The sequence below is a fragment of the Eptesicus fuscus genome, chromosome 16, assembly GCF_027574615.1.
Source record: "Eptesicus fuscus isolate TK198812 chromosome 16, DD_ASM_mEF_20220401, whole genome shotgun sequence".
Classification (NCBI taxonomy): domain Eukaryota; kingdom Metazoa; phylum Chordata; class Mammalia; order Chiroptera; family Vespertilionidae; genus Eptesicus; species Eptesicus fuscus.
Window position 1 is genome coordinate 60,294,314 of NC_072488.1, and position 14,676 is coordinate 60,308,989.

The 14,676-nt window shown below is 52.6% G+C and overlaps 1 protein-coding gene across 1 annotated transcript in view; it reads left to right on the forward strand.

The window, feature by feature from the left end:
• The window catches only part of INPP4A (inositol polyphosphate-4-phosphatase type I A), a 119,879-nt gene that overhangs the window by 84,759 nt on the left and 20,444 nt on the right, over positions 1–14,676 (forward strand). The window contains exons 14-20 of the mRNA XM_054727907.1: positions 730–913; positions 2,027–2,245; positions 3,117–3,255; positions 6,860–6,892; positions 10,899–11,071; positions 11,977–12,100; positions 13,047–13,173. Of these exons, the coding sequence (XP_054583882.1) occupies positions 730–913; positions 2,027–2,245; positions 3,117–3,255; positions 6,860–6,892; positions 10,899–11,071; positions 11,977–12,100; positions 13,047–13,173 (999 nt within the window). The remainder of the gene's footprint in view (positions 1–729; positions 914–2,026; positions 2,246–3,116; positions 3,256–6,859; positions 6,893–10,898; positions 11,072–11,976; positions 12,101–13,046; positions 13,174–14,676) is intronic.

Here is a 14,676-nt window from a genome sequence, read left to right on the forward strand (position 1 = left end):
GCCGCACGCTGCCGGGACGCTGGCTGGCTCTCCGAGGCTGGTATTTATTTGTGTCTGGCAATGGCTGGGCTGTAGCTTTGACCTCAGATCCCAAGATACACACGCTGCTTGGTGGCGAGGAGGCAGGGTAGGAGGAAGAAGCAGGTTTCCAAAGCTCCCAGGTTTGACAAGAGCCGGTGTCCAGGGCGGCCTCTGGCTTGGCACGCTCTCCACCTTCACATTTCAATGTGGGGAGTCCTGGAGAGGGGCGGGAAGGAAGCCGGTCTCTGAGGATTTGCTGGGGTCAGACACGGGAGGGAGGAGAGCTGTGGGTGTGGGTACAGCAGGTTTGAAGTCCCAATTGGCCAAATGAAAAATCAAGGATCCTTTTGGCAAAGTCTAGCACCCTTGGAAGTCTCCCCTCACTATGACAACGGACCCCCTTTGGCACCAGCAGACCCCATGTCTCCACTTAAGTCCTGCTGAGATTCGACAGGTGAGGTAATTTCTGGGTTTAATATTTGCACACAAGGTCCATACACATGGTCCAAATACAGATAAAGACAAACATAATAGGAGGCTTAATGTATGTTAGTATTTCAAGCTTCTACCGTACAGACAGGAAGGATCGCCTGTGATATCCCCAGCCCAGGAACACGTTCCTGAGAGACAGTGCTTTATTTTGAGTTGGTTGCGGGCTGGGTGGGGAGGGCGCTGCCAGCCTCATCGATCTGTTCTTACCTTTCTTAGTACGTCATCCAGCTGCCAGTCCATCATCTACATACCACAGGACGTCATCAGAGCCAAGGAGATCATCGCCCAGATCAACACCCTGAAAACCCAAGTGAGTTACTACGCAGAGCGGCTCTCGAGGGCGGCCAAGGACAGGTCTGCCACTGGCCTCGAAAGGACACTGGCCATCTTGGCAGACAAGGTAGGAGGGGTGGCCCTGCTGCGTGTGGGCGGGGGCTCCCTTGGTTGTGGCAGAGGGTGCCCAAAGCCATTCACACAGTGGGTGACATTGGGATGATCTGCAAGGTCTAGCTTCAGATCCATTTCCCACAAGGTCCAGGGACTGGGTGATTTGCCCGTGGTCACAGGCCTGGACGGGGCAGGCCAAGGACAGGCCAGGGCTGTGACAGCCGCCGCTGCTCCCTGCAGAGGCGTCTCCCAGCAGGTCCAGAGGAGTCACTGTTAAGGCCTGACAGTTCCACGCTTTCTTAGTAACCACCTACTCAGCACATTTCCCCCACGGTTCAGTTGTACTTGAAATTAAAAAAAGAGAAAGCGAGCTATTATACAGACATAACACAAGAATAACATATTTTATTGGCTTATATATCATCAGTAAACCAGCCTTTCATTGGTGGCAGTTTGATCCTGATTTAAAATACATAAGTACCACAGGGACCACAGATCCTTTTGATGGGCGATGAGTTTTCAAATTACTGATCTCTCTGTCCCTTGCGCGCGCACACAGAGATTCGGCTCACACTGCCCTGGTCGGAAGCACTGTGTGGGGGAGGCACTGTTCCTGAGCAGAACACATTCCCTCCTCCCCTTGGGTCACCCGCGGAGGTTGGGAGCCATCAGTCATGGGAAAGGGAGCTGCCGAGCGCCTGCCGCACACGGAGCCCCCAGAGCCAGGGCTGGCTCCGGAGGTAGATGCAGAAGATAGGCTTCCGTAACTGAAGCAGAGTAAGGCTGGCGCCTGGGATTAGAGGGGACAGACAGCCCTGCGTCCTTGAAGGCTGGGGCGCGGGGCTCTCTTTAGGCCCTTCCTTGAGCGAGGTCAGCTCAGAGGCAGGCACGGGCTCAGAGGTTCCTCACCCTCCCCTCATTCTCCCATGTCCTCCGGTCTTCTTGGTGGGAATTCTGGCTAAGGGTCTGCAGGTGGGTCACGAGGCAGTCCAGGCTCGGCGTCCCGCGGGCTGTGGAGGGGGCGGGGGAGCAGTGCTGGGCTCAGGCAGGTCCGAGCTCTCAGAGAGGACAGGCCTGGCAGTCCCTGGCTTGGAGCTCAGCGGCCCCGGTGTGTGTGTGCCTGCAGACCCGGCAGCTGGTCACCGTCTGCGACTGCAAGCTGCTGGCCAACTCCATCCATGGGCTGAACGCAGCGCGGCCCGACTATATTGCCTCCAAGGCCTCCCCCACCTCGACCGAGGAGGAGCAGGTGATGCTCAGGAATGACCAGGACACCCTCATGGCCAGGTGGACGGGCAGGAACAGCCGGTCTTCTCTGCAGGTGGATTGGCACGAGGAGGAGTGGGTGAGTGCTGCCCATCGCCCTCACCGTGCTGCTGAGCTCGGGTTGAAACTGGAAACTTCCCACTGGCTCTCCCTCAGGAGGGCCTTTGCAGATAAGCTCCGAGACCCCTTCCAGACGGCTGCGGGGCCACCTGATGTCGGGAGGGAGACAGGATTTCACCACTGTGTCCATATGAGGAGCGGGGCTGCCGAGGGCTGCCCATTCCCAGACCCGGCTGTAAGGGGCGGTTTTCTCCTAGAGCCCTCTGCCCTCGCCATGCCTCGCCCGCTCGCCCCGACACCACATCACGTTGTCCTCAGAGTTGTGCCTGAGAGCGGATCTGTCTCCTGAGAGAGGGCCATAGCATGTTTCATCATGTGTCCAGGCTGTTGAGAAGCAGTTTGAGTTACTGAATTACTGGGCAAGCGCTGCTTCAGCCCTGATCTGATCGGGCGTCCCTCACCTCCTCCCACCACCCCCTCTGAAGGGGTCAACTGTTTCCATTCTCTTCCATCCAAGAGACCTCGGGCCCCTCTGTGTGATGCAGGAGGTCGCAGGGGAGCTAGGACGGATGACACTGGCTCCCTGGGCCCTGTGGCCCTTGCGTTAGCGCTGGAAGGTGCTGGGAAGCCCTACCTGGCTTCCATGACAGTTACTAGCAAACATCTCCCAAATTTTAAAACTAGCAACCTGGGACATTGATCCATCCTTTGGAAAGCAAATACAACTTACATTGTGTTTGGGGAATTACAAATCCTTTTGGTATTTCTAAATCTTGTGTTTTAATGAGCATGGTGTGGGGTGGGGGTCATTGGGGGCTGGTTTGGTTTGTGATCTGTTCTGTCTTTCCCATTGGAGAGCTGACCAAAATGAGCTCTTTTGCTTTTGGAAGGAGAAAGTGTGGCTGAACGTTGACAAGAGCCTGGAGTGCATCATCCAGCGGGTGGACAAGCTGCTGCAGAAGGAGCGCCTGCTCGGTGAGGGCTGCGAGGACGGCTTCCCCTGCTCGGGCAGCGGCACCAGCAAGAAAGGTAACCGGAACAGCCACGCCTACTGGATCAGACCGGAGGACCCCTTCTGTGATGCCCCCTCCTCGCCACGCCCCGCCTCCATGCCCGCTGCTGCATGCCATCCTCACCTGACCACACGTGCGTATGCATCACGCTTCCCATCACACTACCTCCACCTCATGCTGCATCTGTCTGTGTCCTGACTCCGTGTCCTCTTCCCCCATGCAGACTGCAGGGAGGGCTGTCGGCAGAGGGGGTGTCGCCGTGCATGGAGCAGCGGGCAGTGAGGGCAGAGGCCCCCGTGGGCTTCATGCCCACGGAGCCTGCGTGTGCATCTGCAGGTCCGGCTGAGGGGGCTCTGAGGGCCTCTTGGGTCACGCTGCCACGGCAGTAAGGGTCGGGCTCCTGGGCTCCTCTGGTTTGTGAACCCATCTGAGAAGCTGGAGGAGGCCAAAATGCTCATGCATTTCTGACGAGGCTGTTTATAGTATTGTGCCAGGAGCTGGTAGAGCCAAGGACAGGTGACTGGTGCAGGGACAAGCTGGAGGAGAGCTGTTGGCGGCCCAGCGGACTTGTCGGAAGGCCAGTTGTCATTAGTGGGCGCGCTCACCCAGCAGAGGCACGGTGCCTTGGGACGTGTGGTAACTCGGTCTGGTGGTGGCACCTGCTCCTGTGCCTCTGGGGCTGAGTTAGGTTCCTGTTGTTACCACCAGGGTGGGGCTCTGAGGGGTAGAAGGACCTTGGCACGGAGCAGCGTACTTCAGGAAGAGTCTTCTGTCTGCGGGAACAGAGCATAGCCAGACGCTCGGCCCTGCTCAGAGCCTTACGGCGTGATCGGCTTCTTGTCCCTGCAGCTCGGGGCCTCCAGCTCTCATAGGAAAAGGTTGGGCCGGGCAGCCAAGGCCGGGCTGCAGACCGGGCTTCTGTTTCCTCTTGGCTCCCCTTTGGGGGTACGGAGCCATAGGAAGTGAGGCCCAGCTGTGCCAGGGTTAGGCTTCCCATAGCCAGGACTTGTAATTTCTGAATTGGGCAACTCTCATTCGAGGCAGAATCATGCTTCCTTCTTCAGAGGCTCTCGATAAGCCCCTGCACTTGAACGGTGCCTCTCCTGTCTCCGTCTGCCTGCAGTCTGTCTGTCTCACTGGAGCCTGTTTCAACGGCACTCACGTCCCCCACGCTTCCATTTGTGAGGGTTACAGCTCAGTTCATGGAACTTTTTGTCTCTGTGTTCTCATTTTTTAATGTAAGTTGCGTTTCTTTAAAAAATGTCTGAAAACTCATTGCTCATTTCTCTTTAATATTGTCTTGCTTATGCTTTAAATTTTTTCTGCAGATACAGAAAGTAATTTATTGGATTTTTAAAATGCAGGAGATAGTTTATTTAATAAGATTGACTGTTGCATCCATAACTTAAATGTCATAATTTTTTTCTAGATACAACCTGTATTGTTCAAATGTAGACAAATTTAAATGCAATTTTAAGTGATTTAAATGAGGATGTTTAGGATTTGACTTGTAATTGTGTGTGCCACACGAGGGAGCGGTGTGATGATGGGAATGTGAAGCACCCACTGAGAGGGGTTAACTGCTGCCAGCACTCACAGAGACGCATGAACCATCTGCCTCGGAGGTACCTGCCCGTGTCCTTAGCCCAGAAACCCAGCGCATTGCCGGGACGCGGCTCGGACCTCAGCAGGAGCAGGGGGATCAGAAAGAAAGACTGTGGGGCCCGTGTTTTACTCCCCTCTTGTCCTCCAGGGCCAAAGCTGGGCCCTGGCATGACTTCTGAGACCAGCGGGTGTTCCTGGGGCAGGTGTGTGGCCTAATGAGCAGGTTGTGTTCACATCTGCATATTTACTGCCTACAAACTCCCTGCCTCTTGGAAAGGCATCGTTACTTTTTGTTCCAACTCTCTGCCCATCCTTGGTCCTCCTTTTCCATCTTTTACCAAGGAGCCTCCTGCCTCTTACCTCACTCTCCTGCAGAGCTGAGCAGAGCCTTGCCTGGTGGGCGGGGGGAAGGGGGAGACTCGGGGCCAGGGCTCCTCGGGACCCACTGCAGGCTCCATAAGCCTCTCTCTTCTCCCCGTTTTCCCTACAAGTGACCCCCCCCCCAACCCCCACGCCAGGATTTGTGACTTCCATTACCTTCTACACACACACTCTCTTCCTTTCCTCATCCCCAAAAAGTCATTCAAACCAGGACCAGGTTGTCCGTAAGCTGAGGTCTGTGGGTTGCACCCAGGTTTGTGTGCCCGAGGTTATGTGTTAAAATGAGAGAAAGTCCGTAGTGGTCATGAAATCTCAGGGACTCCGTGACCTACGACAAGCAGCTGGTCCAAGAGTACCCCAGGGGACCACTCCCTCTCCCCTTTGACTGAAGACGCCTTCACCCAGCCGGTTTAACCCCAGGCCTGCTCAGGAGTGGTCCCACCCAGCTGTCTGCGATCGCCACAGAAGGTCACAAACAGGCTCCCAGGCCTCCTCCTATTCAGACCCGAGTCGTTGGAAGGCAGAGATCTGTATTTTCCTCAAGGCCTGGCCATGCTCACTAGGCCGATGTGGAAGAGTCGCCGTGCTCATCTCCACACCGGGCAGGCGTCCCTCTCTCTGTAGGTAGATGGGCTCTAACCACGAGGCTGAAGGCTGAGCTCCCAGAGGCCCGGGGTTTTGCTCTATTTCTGTCCCCTTTGCCTAGAGAAAGAAATCATCAGCAAAGATGACAAGAAGGGGAGGATCCCATGCCACGACTTTTGGACAGTTTCACAGGTTCTGAATCTCCCTATAGCCGGTCCCAGCTATTCTTGGGGATCTGAAATGATGTATTTCCATATCCTGGAGGCATTCTTTGAACTAAAAAGTTTAGGCAGCAAAATAAAATAAACTTTTATTCTAAATGATTTCTAGTTTTCTTTTAGGTGGCACACCCAGTTAACAGGGAACTTAGGTTTTTTGAGGAAAATGTGAAATTGAAATGAGTACTTCCCAATGTGACTCGATGTGGGTGAAATCGAATCAGAATTGTTACTTTTTGAGGGACCTGGAGGGCCATTCTAATTCTAGACTTCCCCCTGATCATAAAGTTGTATATTTGGCTTGCATTTTAAAGAGTGGCATAGAGGGTCCTGGCGTCCTGGCTTCCTCCCTGGGTCCTGCCTTTGGGTCAGCAGTCAGTCTGCAGCCCGTGCCGCCCGTCAGCAGGGCAGTGGCTCTGCGGTGGGACCTCCGGTGGCTGACTGGTCAGTCTCTCTCGTTTCAAGTTTGCTTCCAGATGTCCTGAGCCAACAGGGCTCTATCACATGCAATGTGACGGACGTGGACACGCCATCACATTGTAACATGTAAGCGTGCTCACCCCGAAAGCATTCTATGTTGGCGTGTTCGCAACATGAATGTTTATGCCTGTGAATCGGGCTGTGTTTACCACCAAGGGGCTCGGCTATCTTGGAGTAGCCGGAGCACGTCCATGCGACTTGTTGGGGAAGAGGCAGGCCGCCCCCCCTCTTCGCTGTCCAGGGTAGCCACCTTACTGCAAGCTGTTGAAGCAGTCGCTGCAAAGCGTTGAGTTTGGTGCTTGAACTGTGTGCTGCTCTTAATCATCCGTGTTGCCCTCCGTTTCTGTGCAGATTGCAGCCCCCCTCCTGAAGAATCCAGCCCAGGTACGTGGTTTCCGCCCAAGGGTCGCACGCAGATGGCTCTCTAAGACTCAGCTAGCATTTGCAGTATGTTATCAGAGCACCTATGCTCCCGGAGTTACAACATTGCTGTTTAGGAGGTTTTCATTGTGAGGCATGTAGCAGCTTTTCTGAGGCTCGGCGAGGGACCCGTCGGGCTGGGGACGGTGGCCTGCAGCCGGCCACCGCGTGCATTTTTCCACTTTCCCACCCTAGACCCGTCTCAGAGGATTAATGTCCGCGGGTGCCTTGGGCTTCCTGTAGCGGGCGACCTGCCTTAGAGCGAGGTGCACGTTTGTAAAGGAGACCTGCTTTGATTTCGCCGGGACTTAGGAGCGTCACCTGAGGGAGTGTTGGATAATAGGTAGTCCCAAAGGTGGTGACATTCGTGGTCACACAGACTCTTAATGAGTCTGATGCAGCTCGAGACGCCAGGCGTTGGTTGCTGTGGCTTCCGTTGGAGTTAGCGCTAGACATGGGGCTTTTGCTGCCTTTGCACATAGAAATCAACGTTTACAGCTCTAGTTCAGGAGTCCTGACAGGCACCTGCTCTTGTAAGTAATGTTTTCCTGGAACCCAGTTGTGCCCATGTGCTCACATGTGGCCTCTGCTGCTTTCGCGGGCGGTGCCAGGGTCCGGTAGTTGCAGTGGAGACCCTGTGGCCTTCAGAGCCTAAAGAATTCACTGTCCAGCCCTTGACGGGAAAGTGCCGACCCTGCTCTAGTTCTTACTGTGTTTCCTGGGTCGGCCTGTTCCCAGCGTGAGCATGAGCCCCCGAATAATATGTCCATTTCCAAACTCCAAACAGCTGATGATCATTGTTGGTCACACACCTGCCTGCATATAAATATGAGCTAGCAGGACAGCTGCTCTGTATCCAGAGGGTAGCAAGCCAGCGACTGGGACTTACCCACTTCCTGTCAGCTCGCCTGGCACTGTGGTCCCAGCTCAGCCCCTGGGCGACTGCTGGCCGCAGCCCCGCTGCCCATCCACCTGACTCATCAGTGGGCTGATCGGACTGGGTTCATCGTACCCCCAGTTTGCTTTCAGCCCCTTTATAGTTTCTTTTTCCCAAAAAAGTCAGTGCGGGGTCTCACACCCCAGTGCCCTGGACCCTCAGGGCCACTGAGCCCTTGGTAGACAGCAGGTACCTTGTCCCCGTTGCCGCTCCTGGCCCGTGCCCTCTCCTCCTCCCTCGGCTCTTCTCTGGGCTTCCAGTCCTCAGCTTACCTCCAGGGCTGGTCTGTGCCTTCATGCCGAGCTGCTTCCTTGGAGCCTGAGGTGGAGAAGCTCGGGGCCACACCCCACAGTCAGGACCAGGAAAAGGGGGCAGCGTCATGAGCCTTCCCCCGCGGAGCTCAGGGCTCTCAGCGCAGTGTCCTGCAGTTTGTTGATGGGAAGGCTAGTGGGGCCCCGGGTGGGCACACACCACGCCCGGCTGGTAGAACTCTCCCGGCTCGGTCAGCTGTGTCCTTTCCCGCGTGCCGCGGGCTTGTCCAAAACTGATGTCCAATGGACTAAGCCAGGAATCCCTTTGGCTTTTTCTGCATAACCTTACAGGAGTCTGGATTCACACACACAGGCACACTTTATCTCTCAGTCTCCCTCCCTCCCTCCTTCCCCTAATAATGGCGGGGGGTGGGGGTGCACAGGCATGGCCCATGGATTGGCTACCAGTCAGCACATGTTACAGGTTAGCAAGTAGGTAAAGAGCTGCCCCCAAAATGACTCGGCTGCATCACTAGGGCACCTGTTGGTCGCTGCTGTTTTCCTTTGTGGCCAGACAGCCCCTCTCCAGCCCTCACGTCCAGATGCCTTGACCTAACTGAAGGTCGTTACTGCCCCTGGCGTTCATTTTGTTTGAAAGTCTTAGATTTTAGCTTCTCATATTGACCCAAAATATATAACACCCAACCCCTACTCGAAAGTTCTTGATGTCATAGAAACCATGAGGAGTTGAGTCAGACGCGTGTGCAGGTGGCAGGTGCTCCCGTGTGTCTCCCTCAGCCCGCTGAGCCCGTTTCCTCCCCAGTCCACCACCCGGCTGTGGGGTAGGTGAGGAGGTGGTTGTAGGTGAAGCACTCAGCAGGCCGTGCACAGGCCCGAGCCGCACCCTCTCCTGCACACACTCCGCGTGTCTGCTAACCATGCTTGTATCCTCCAATTTTGTCAGTGGATTTTAATAAGGTAGCAAAGCTGAGTTATTCTTTGGATTTTTTTTTTTTTTGAATGAGAAGTAGGCAAAGTAAAAAACTGCTGTATGGAGTGGGCTTGCTTAGTCAGATAGGACCACTGATATATTTTGAGCATTTTTCAGGTTAAAATGACCATAATTTGCATATTAATTGCATATATATATGCATATTAAGTGAAAAGAAAGTAAAATTGGTAGCATTTGCTCTAAGAGGACTTACTTCTTCCTGAATAGTCTTCATGACACCACCTTTCCCAAACTATTTGGGCACTAAAACTTGTTGCCATCAGCTTTTTTTAATCGTTGCGGAATATAATTGACATGCATTCAACAGAATTCAAAGAAACAAAACGTGGACTCCGAGTTTTAGAGGAAGAAACTGGGTGTTATTTAGTACCAAGCTCCCATTTTACCAGGAAGGACCCACTCGGCTGAGCAGTCAAGGATCCCCGACTCGGTGGCAGCCGGCCCAGGACCCGTTTTCCACTCGTCGGCCAAGTGTTCTTTTTCACCATGATTTATTGGCTAAGACCGTTCTGCTTAGACTTTCTAAATTTAAGCCAGCTTTTTCCATTACAGTGTAAATCCTTGTCCACATGCAGTGGGCCTGCATATACAGTGAGGTCATGGCCAAATTTTGAATAGCTACATCTTCAGAAACCCATGTTCACCCAGCACTGAGTGTAGGGAGGTCTTTTTGCAGGTTTTAGGCACTTCCTAATTTCTTTTCCAACCAAGTGCTGAACACAGAGTCTGAGAGAGCAGAGCCAGGGCCCGGCCTTCTTGCTGTGTTTATCTAAGACGGAGCTCACCCCTGGCAGATGCACTGCTCACGTGCCCGGGCCTTCCTGGAGGGCGGGGGCACCTGTGGGCATTCTGCGCTGACACCCCGGCCGCGAGGCATGCTGCCCAGCTTTGTCCCACTGCCTCGGCTGCGTGTGTGTGGTGGGCGCACCCAGTGCTGGTATTAAGTGCCTGTTTCTGGGTTTGGTGACCTGTTAAAAATGGAACTGATGAGGGCGTCTTTGCCCTTTTAAATGCCCTCTAAATAGGAAGGAGAAAGAGCCAAAGCCCCAAATTCCTTCCACTTTGTTTTCTCCCCTGAGGTTCTATTTTTAAAAAGTTGTTTTGGTTCAGGGTCAAAGCTTCCTTATAGTCCTAAAAACCTCTAAACTAGAAATAGATGGAACCAGGCAGGAAGGCTGGGGTGGGGAAGAGAGAGTGCAGAAGGAAGGGATGTCTGAGCCGAGAACACGGGAAGCTGAGCGGGACCATCTTTCCTCGGACGTGGGGAGGGAGCAGCTAGCACAGCTGCCGGAGGCTGGACCAGGATGCGTGTCCTTGTCCTCAGGGCCTGAGTCAAGAAGCAGGTAACAGGTCACTGTCCTGGGTGCCCTTGGGTGGAGGACCGGAGGGGCTTGGCCTCTACAGACAGAATAATTTTCTTCCTTAGTCATGACTTGCAGGGTCTTCTCTGGCAGTTTTCCTCAAAAAGAATAGTCTTGCGTATTTACATGTTGAGCCCCCATAGGTTTGGGAGACCAGGCATGTGTCAGGGTCCCATAGGAGGGCTGGCATTTGAGCTCACTGGAAAGCTTCAGGCTGGAAGGTTAGCGACCTGATCAGATCCAGGCAGAACTTGGCACCATTTGGGGCAGAGCGTGGGCCAGGCGGAGTTAGATGCAGAAGGGGTGGGAGTGGAGTGGGGAGGGCAGTCGGTTAGGGACAGGCACCTTGTTAGACTTCCAGAGCTTCATTCTTCAGTCTTCCTTCTCAAACGCTGTCTCCCCGTGACAGGTGAATGGAGTGAGGCCCTTTACCCGCTGCTGACCACACTCACAGACTGTGTGGCCATGATGAGCGACAAAGCCAAGAAGGCCATGGTCTTCCTGCTCATGCAGGACAGCGCGCCCACCATCGCCGCCTACCTGAGCCTGCAGCACCGCCGCGACGCCGTCTTCTGCCAAACCGTAAGCCCGCGCCTCCTCTCAGGACCAGGCACCGGAGCCTTTCCTCTCTGCCGTGGAAAAACCACAGATGGCCAAGTGTCCCTGCCTGTAGCTTTTACATTTACGTAACATGGAGGACACAGAGGAACCCATCCAGTTGTCTGCATTGAGGAGAGGGTCTGATTCCAGACTAGTTTCTCCCTGAAGAAAGGGCCCTGAGGGAATGCACACACCTGCTCCTCCTGCCCCGAGCAGGATGTGGTGGCATTGCCAAAGGCTCTTTACCGCCTTTTCCCCACAAAGGATTTCAGCAAGGGAGACAGCTGTTGGCTGTCAGGGCAATCTGTTTTCCTGTTTACAAAACAGCAGGCGCTCAGCTCTGCAGCCTGCGCACCACTCTGTTCCAGCGATTTCTGTTGTCCTCATAGATGGGAAGAGCTAAATGAAAGTCACAGCTGTCATTGATGTCAGTCATCAGTTTAGCAAAGGGAACAGTCGTGCAGAGCTGGCTGGTTCTCTGCCTGTCCTCACCCATCCCACGAGGCCTGTTTCTCCCATGGAGTCTCCCTCGGAGGAGACGTGCAGAGCGGCCGAGTCCTTTCTCGCTGCTGTTCCTTGTCACCTCAGTTCCAGCCAGAGCTGGCCTGGATCTGGGAGTAAATAGACCCTTTCACTGTAGGGAATTAATTCTCAGCTTCCGGGAGGTTCTAGCCCAGGAGTAACTTCTGGCAGGTCAGGTCAGAGGCTGAGCCAAAACCAAACTTGGCTTTGGGAGCAGCAGAGTAGTGAGCCTGGAGTGGCACACCCTCCCTGGGTCCCCAGACCCCCAGGCAGAGGGTGCTGCTGCAGCTTGGTTAAAGCGAGGAAGCAGAGGAGCTCGGGCCCAGGGTGCCTGCCGGTGGGTGAGCAAGTGTCTGTCCCCACAGCTGACTGCTCTCATCTGCGGCTTCATCATCAAGCTGAGGAACTGCCTGCACGACGACGGCTTCCTGCGGCAGCTCTACACCATCGGGCTGCTCGCCCAGTTTGAGAGCCTGCTGAGCACCTACGGTGAGACTCTGGGCTCCTGCTGTCTGTGCCTCTGGGACCCAGGGGTTCATGGGAGTGTGAACACCGGTGATCCCATGCTTTCTTGCTGCATATTTTTCTGATTACACATGTAACACAGGCTGATTCACATAAATCCAGCATCACCAAACTCTGTAGCACAGAGCCAGATGAGAGTCCTATTTAGTTACCCCAACCCCAGCTTGTATGGTGGTGGTTACACATCTGGGAGATCTTCCTAGTTGAGGACGGATGATGATTATTTAAGCACAAACTTCCTGTAGGATGTTGAGGCCATTTCCGAACCGCTCCTGTGGAAATAGTGTTGGTATGTATCTTGGCACGTAAGTCTGTGCACTTGTGGGCCCATTTCTGCAGCCCATGAAGTATTAGAAGGAAAGTGTCTGTGTCAGAGGAACTGGCTGCTAGTGTGGCTCAGTCCGTTGGGTGTCATCCTATGTACCAAATGCCTGGGTTGTGGGCTTGAGACCCTGGTAGAGGGTGTATAGGAAGCAGTGGATGTTTCGCTCTCACAGTGATTTTTTTTTTTCTCTCTCTCTTCCTCTCCCTTCCTCTTTCTCTAAAAATCAATAAAAATGTTTTTTTTAAAGAGTAGGAATATTTTTAAACTCCATAGATATTTCCCAATTGCCCTCTAAAAAGGCTCTTTTCTCATTACCTCCATTTTTACTTATTTCTTCGGAGAAGATAAGAATGAATAATTTAAAGAGTATTTGCTGGTTTCATAGCAGTATCTACTTGGGGAGAAGAAGCAAATTGCCCGGTGAAGAGGCTTGGAAAGGCCCTGCCCACACTCTCACTCACACTCGCCACAACCACACCTGATTGTGTCACCTTCCATTTGCGCCTCACCCTGTGACCGGGCTGTCCCTGGGGAGAGTGCAGGTCCCCTCCATTTGACAGCCCTCCTTCCCTCTTTTGCATCCAGGTGAGGAGCTGGCCATGCTGGAGGACATGAGCCTTGGAATCATGGACTTGAGGAACGTGACCTTCAAAGTTACACAGGCCACCTCCAACGCATCGACTGACATGCTGCCGGTCATCACAGGAAATCGGTAGAAGTATTTTTTAAATTCTTAGAACTAGCAGTGTCTTAAGTTTATCACTTCCCATGTGCTCTTTTTTTTGAAACCATTTAAAATTTTTTTCAATTACACTTGACATACATTGTTATATTAGTTACAGGTGTCCACCCCAGTGATTAGACATTATATAACTTACTAAATGACCATCCCAATAAATCTTGCACCCATCTGACACCATACATAGTTATTAGACTATTATTGATTACATTCCCTATGCTGTATTTTACACCTCCATGACTATTCTATAACTACTAGTTTGTACTTCTTAATCCCATCACTTTTTTCACATCCCTCCCACCCTCCCCACCCCCACCTGGCAACTGTCAACATGTTCTCTATCCAGGTCTGCTTCTCTTCTGCGTGTTCATTTATTTTGCTTTTTTTTTACACTCAGTTGTTGATAGGTAACTATTTATTGCCTTTTTTTTCATTTTTTCATTTTTTTTCTTCTTCTTCTTAAAGAAGACCCATTAACATCTATAATAATAAAAGCATAATATTCTAATTAGACTGGACAGCCGAACAACCTTCCGGACGTCCTTCCTGATGAAGCCACAGTGGCGGGAGCGGAGGCAGAAGCGGTTGGGGCAGTCGGGCAGGCAGGCGAGCAGTTAGGGGCGATCAGGCAGGCAGGCAGAGTGGTTAGGGGTGATAGGCAGGCAGGCAGATGAGCAGTTAGGTGTCAGCAATCCTGGATTGTGAGAGGGATGTCCTACTGCCGGTTTAGGATAGGCCCTAAACCAGCAGTCAGACATCCCCTGAGGGGCCCCAGATTGCAAGAGGGTGCAGGCCGGTCTGAGGCTCTTCCCCCACCATCCCCCCACCCCCGTGCATGAATTTCATGCACTGGGCCTCTAGTTTCATATAATACTGATTTGATGGTGATGAACTCCTTTAGTTTTTTCTTGTCTGGGAAGTTCTTTATCTGTCCATTGATTCTAAAAGATAGCTTTGCTGGGTAGAGTAATCTTGGTTGTAGGTTGTGGTTGCTTTACATCACTTTGAATATTTATTGCCAATCCCTTCTGGCCTGCAAAGTTTCTGTTGAGAAATCAGCTGACAGTATTATGGGAGCTGCCTTATAGGTAACTAACTGCTTTTCTCTTGCTGCTTTTAAGAATCTCTCTGTCTTTAACCTTTTGCATTATAATTATGATGTGTCTTGGTGTGAGCCCCTTTGGGTTCATCTTGTTTGAGACTCTCTGAGCTTCTTGGATTTGTATGTCTAATTTCTTCACCAAGTTAGGGAATTTTTCTGTCATTATTTTTTCAGATAGATTTTCCATTCCTTGCTCTCTCTCTTCTCCTTGTAGCACCCCTATGATACGAATGTTCGTTCCCTTGAAGTTGTCCCAGAGGCTCCTTACACAATCTTTTTTTTCTTTTTTCTTTTTACTCTTCTCATTGGATGTTTTTTGCTTCCTTATATTCCAAATCACTGATTTTATTCTCAACTTCATCTGTCTACTGTTA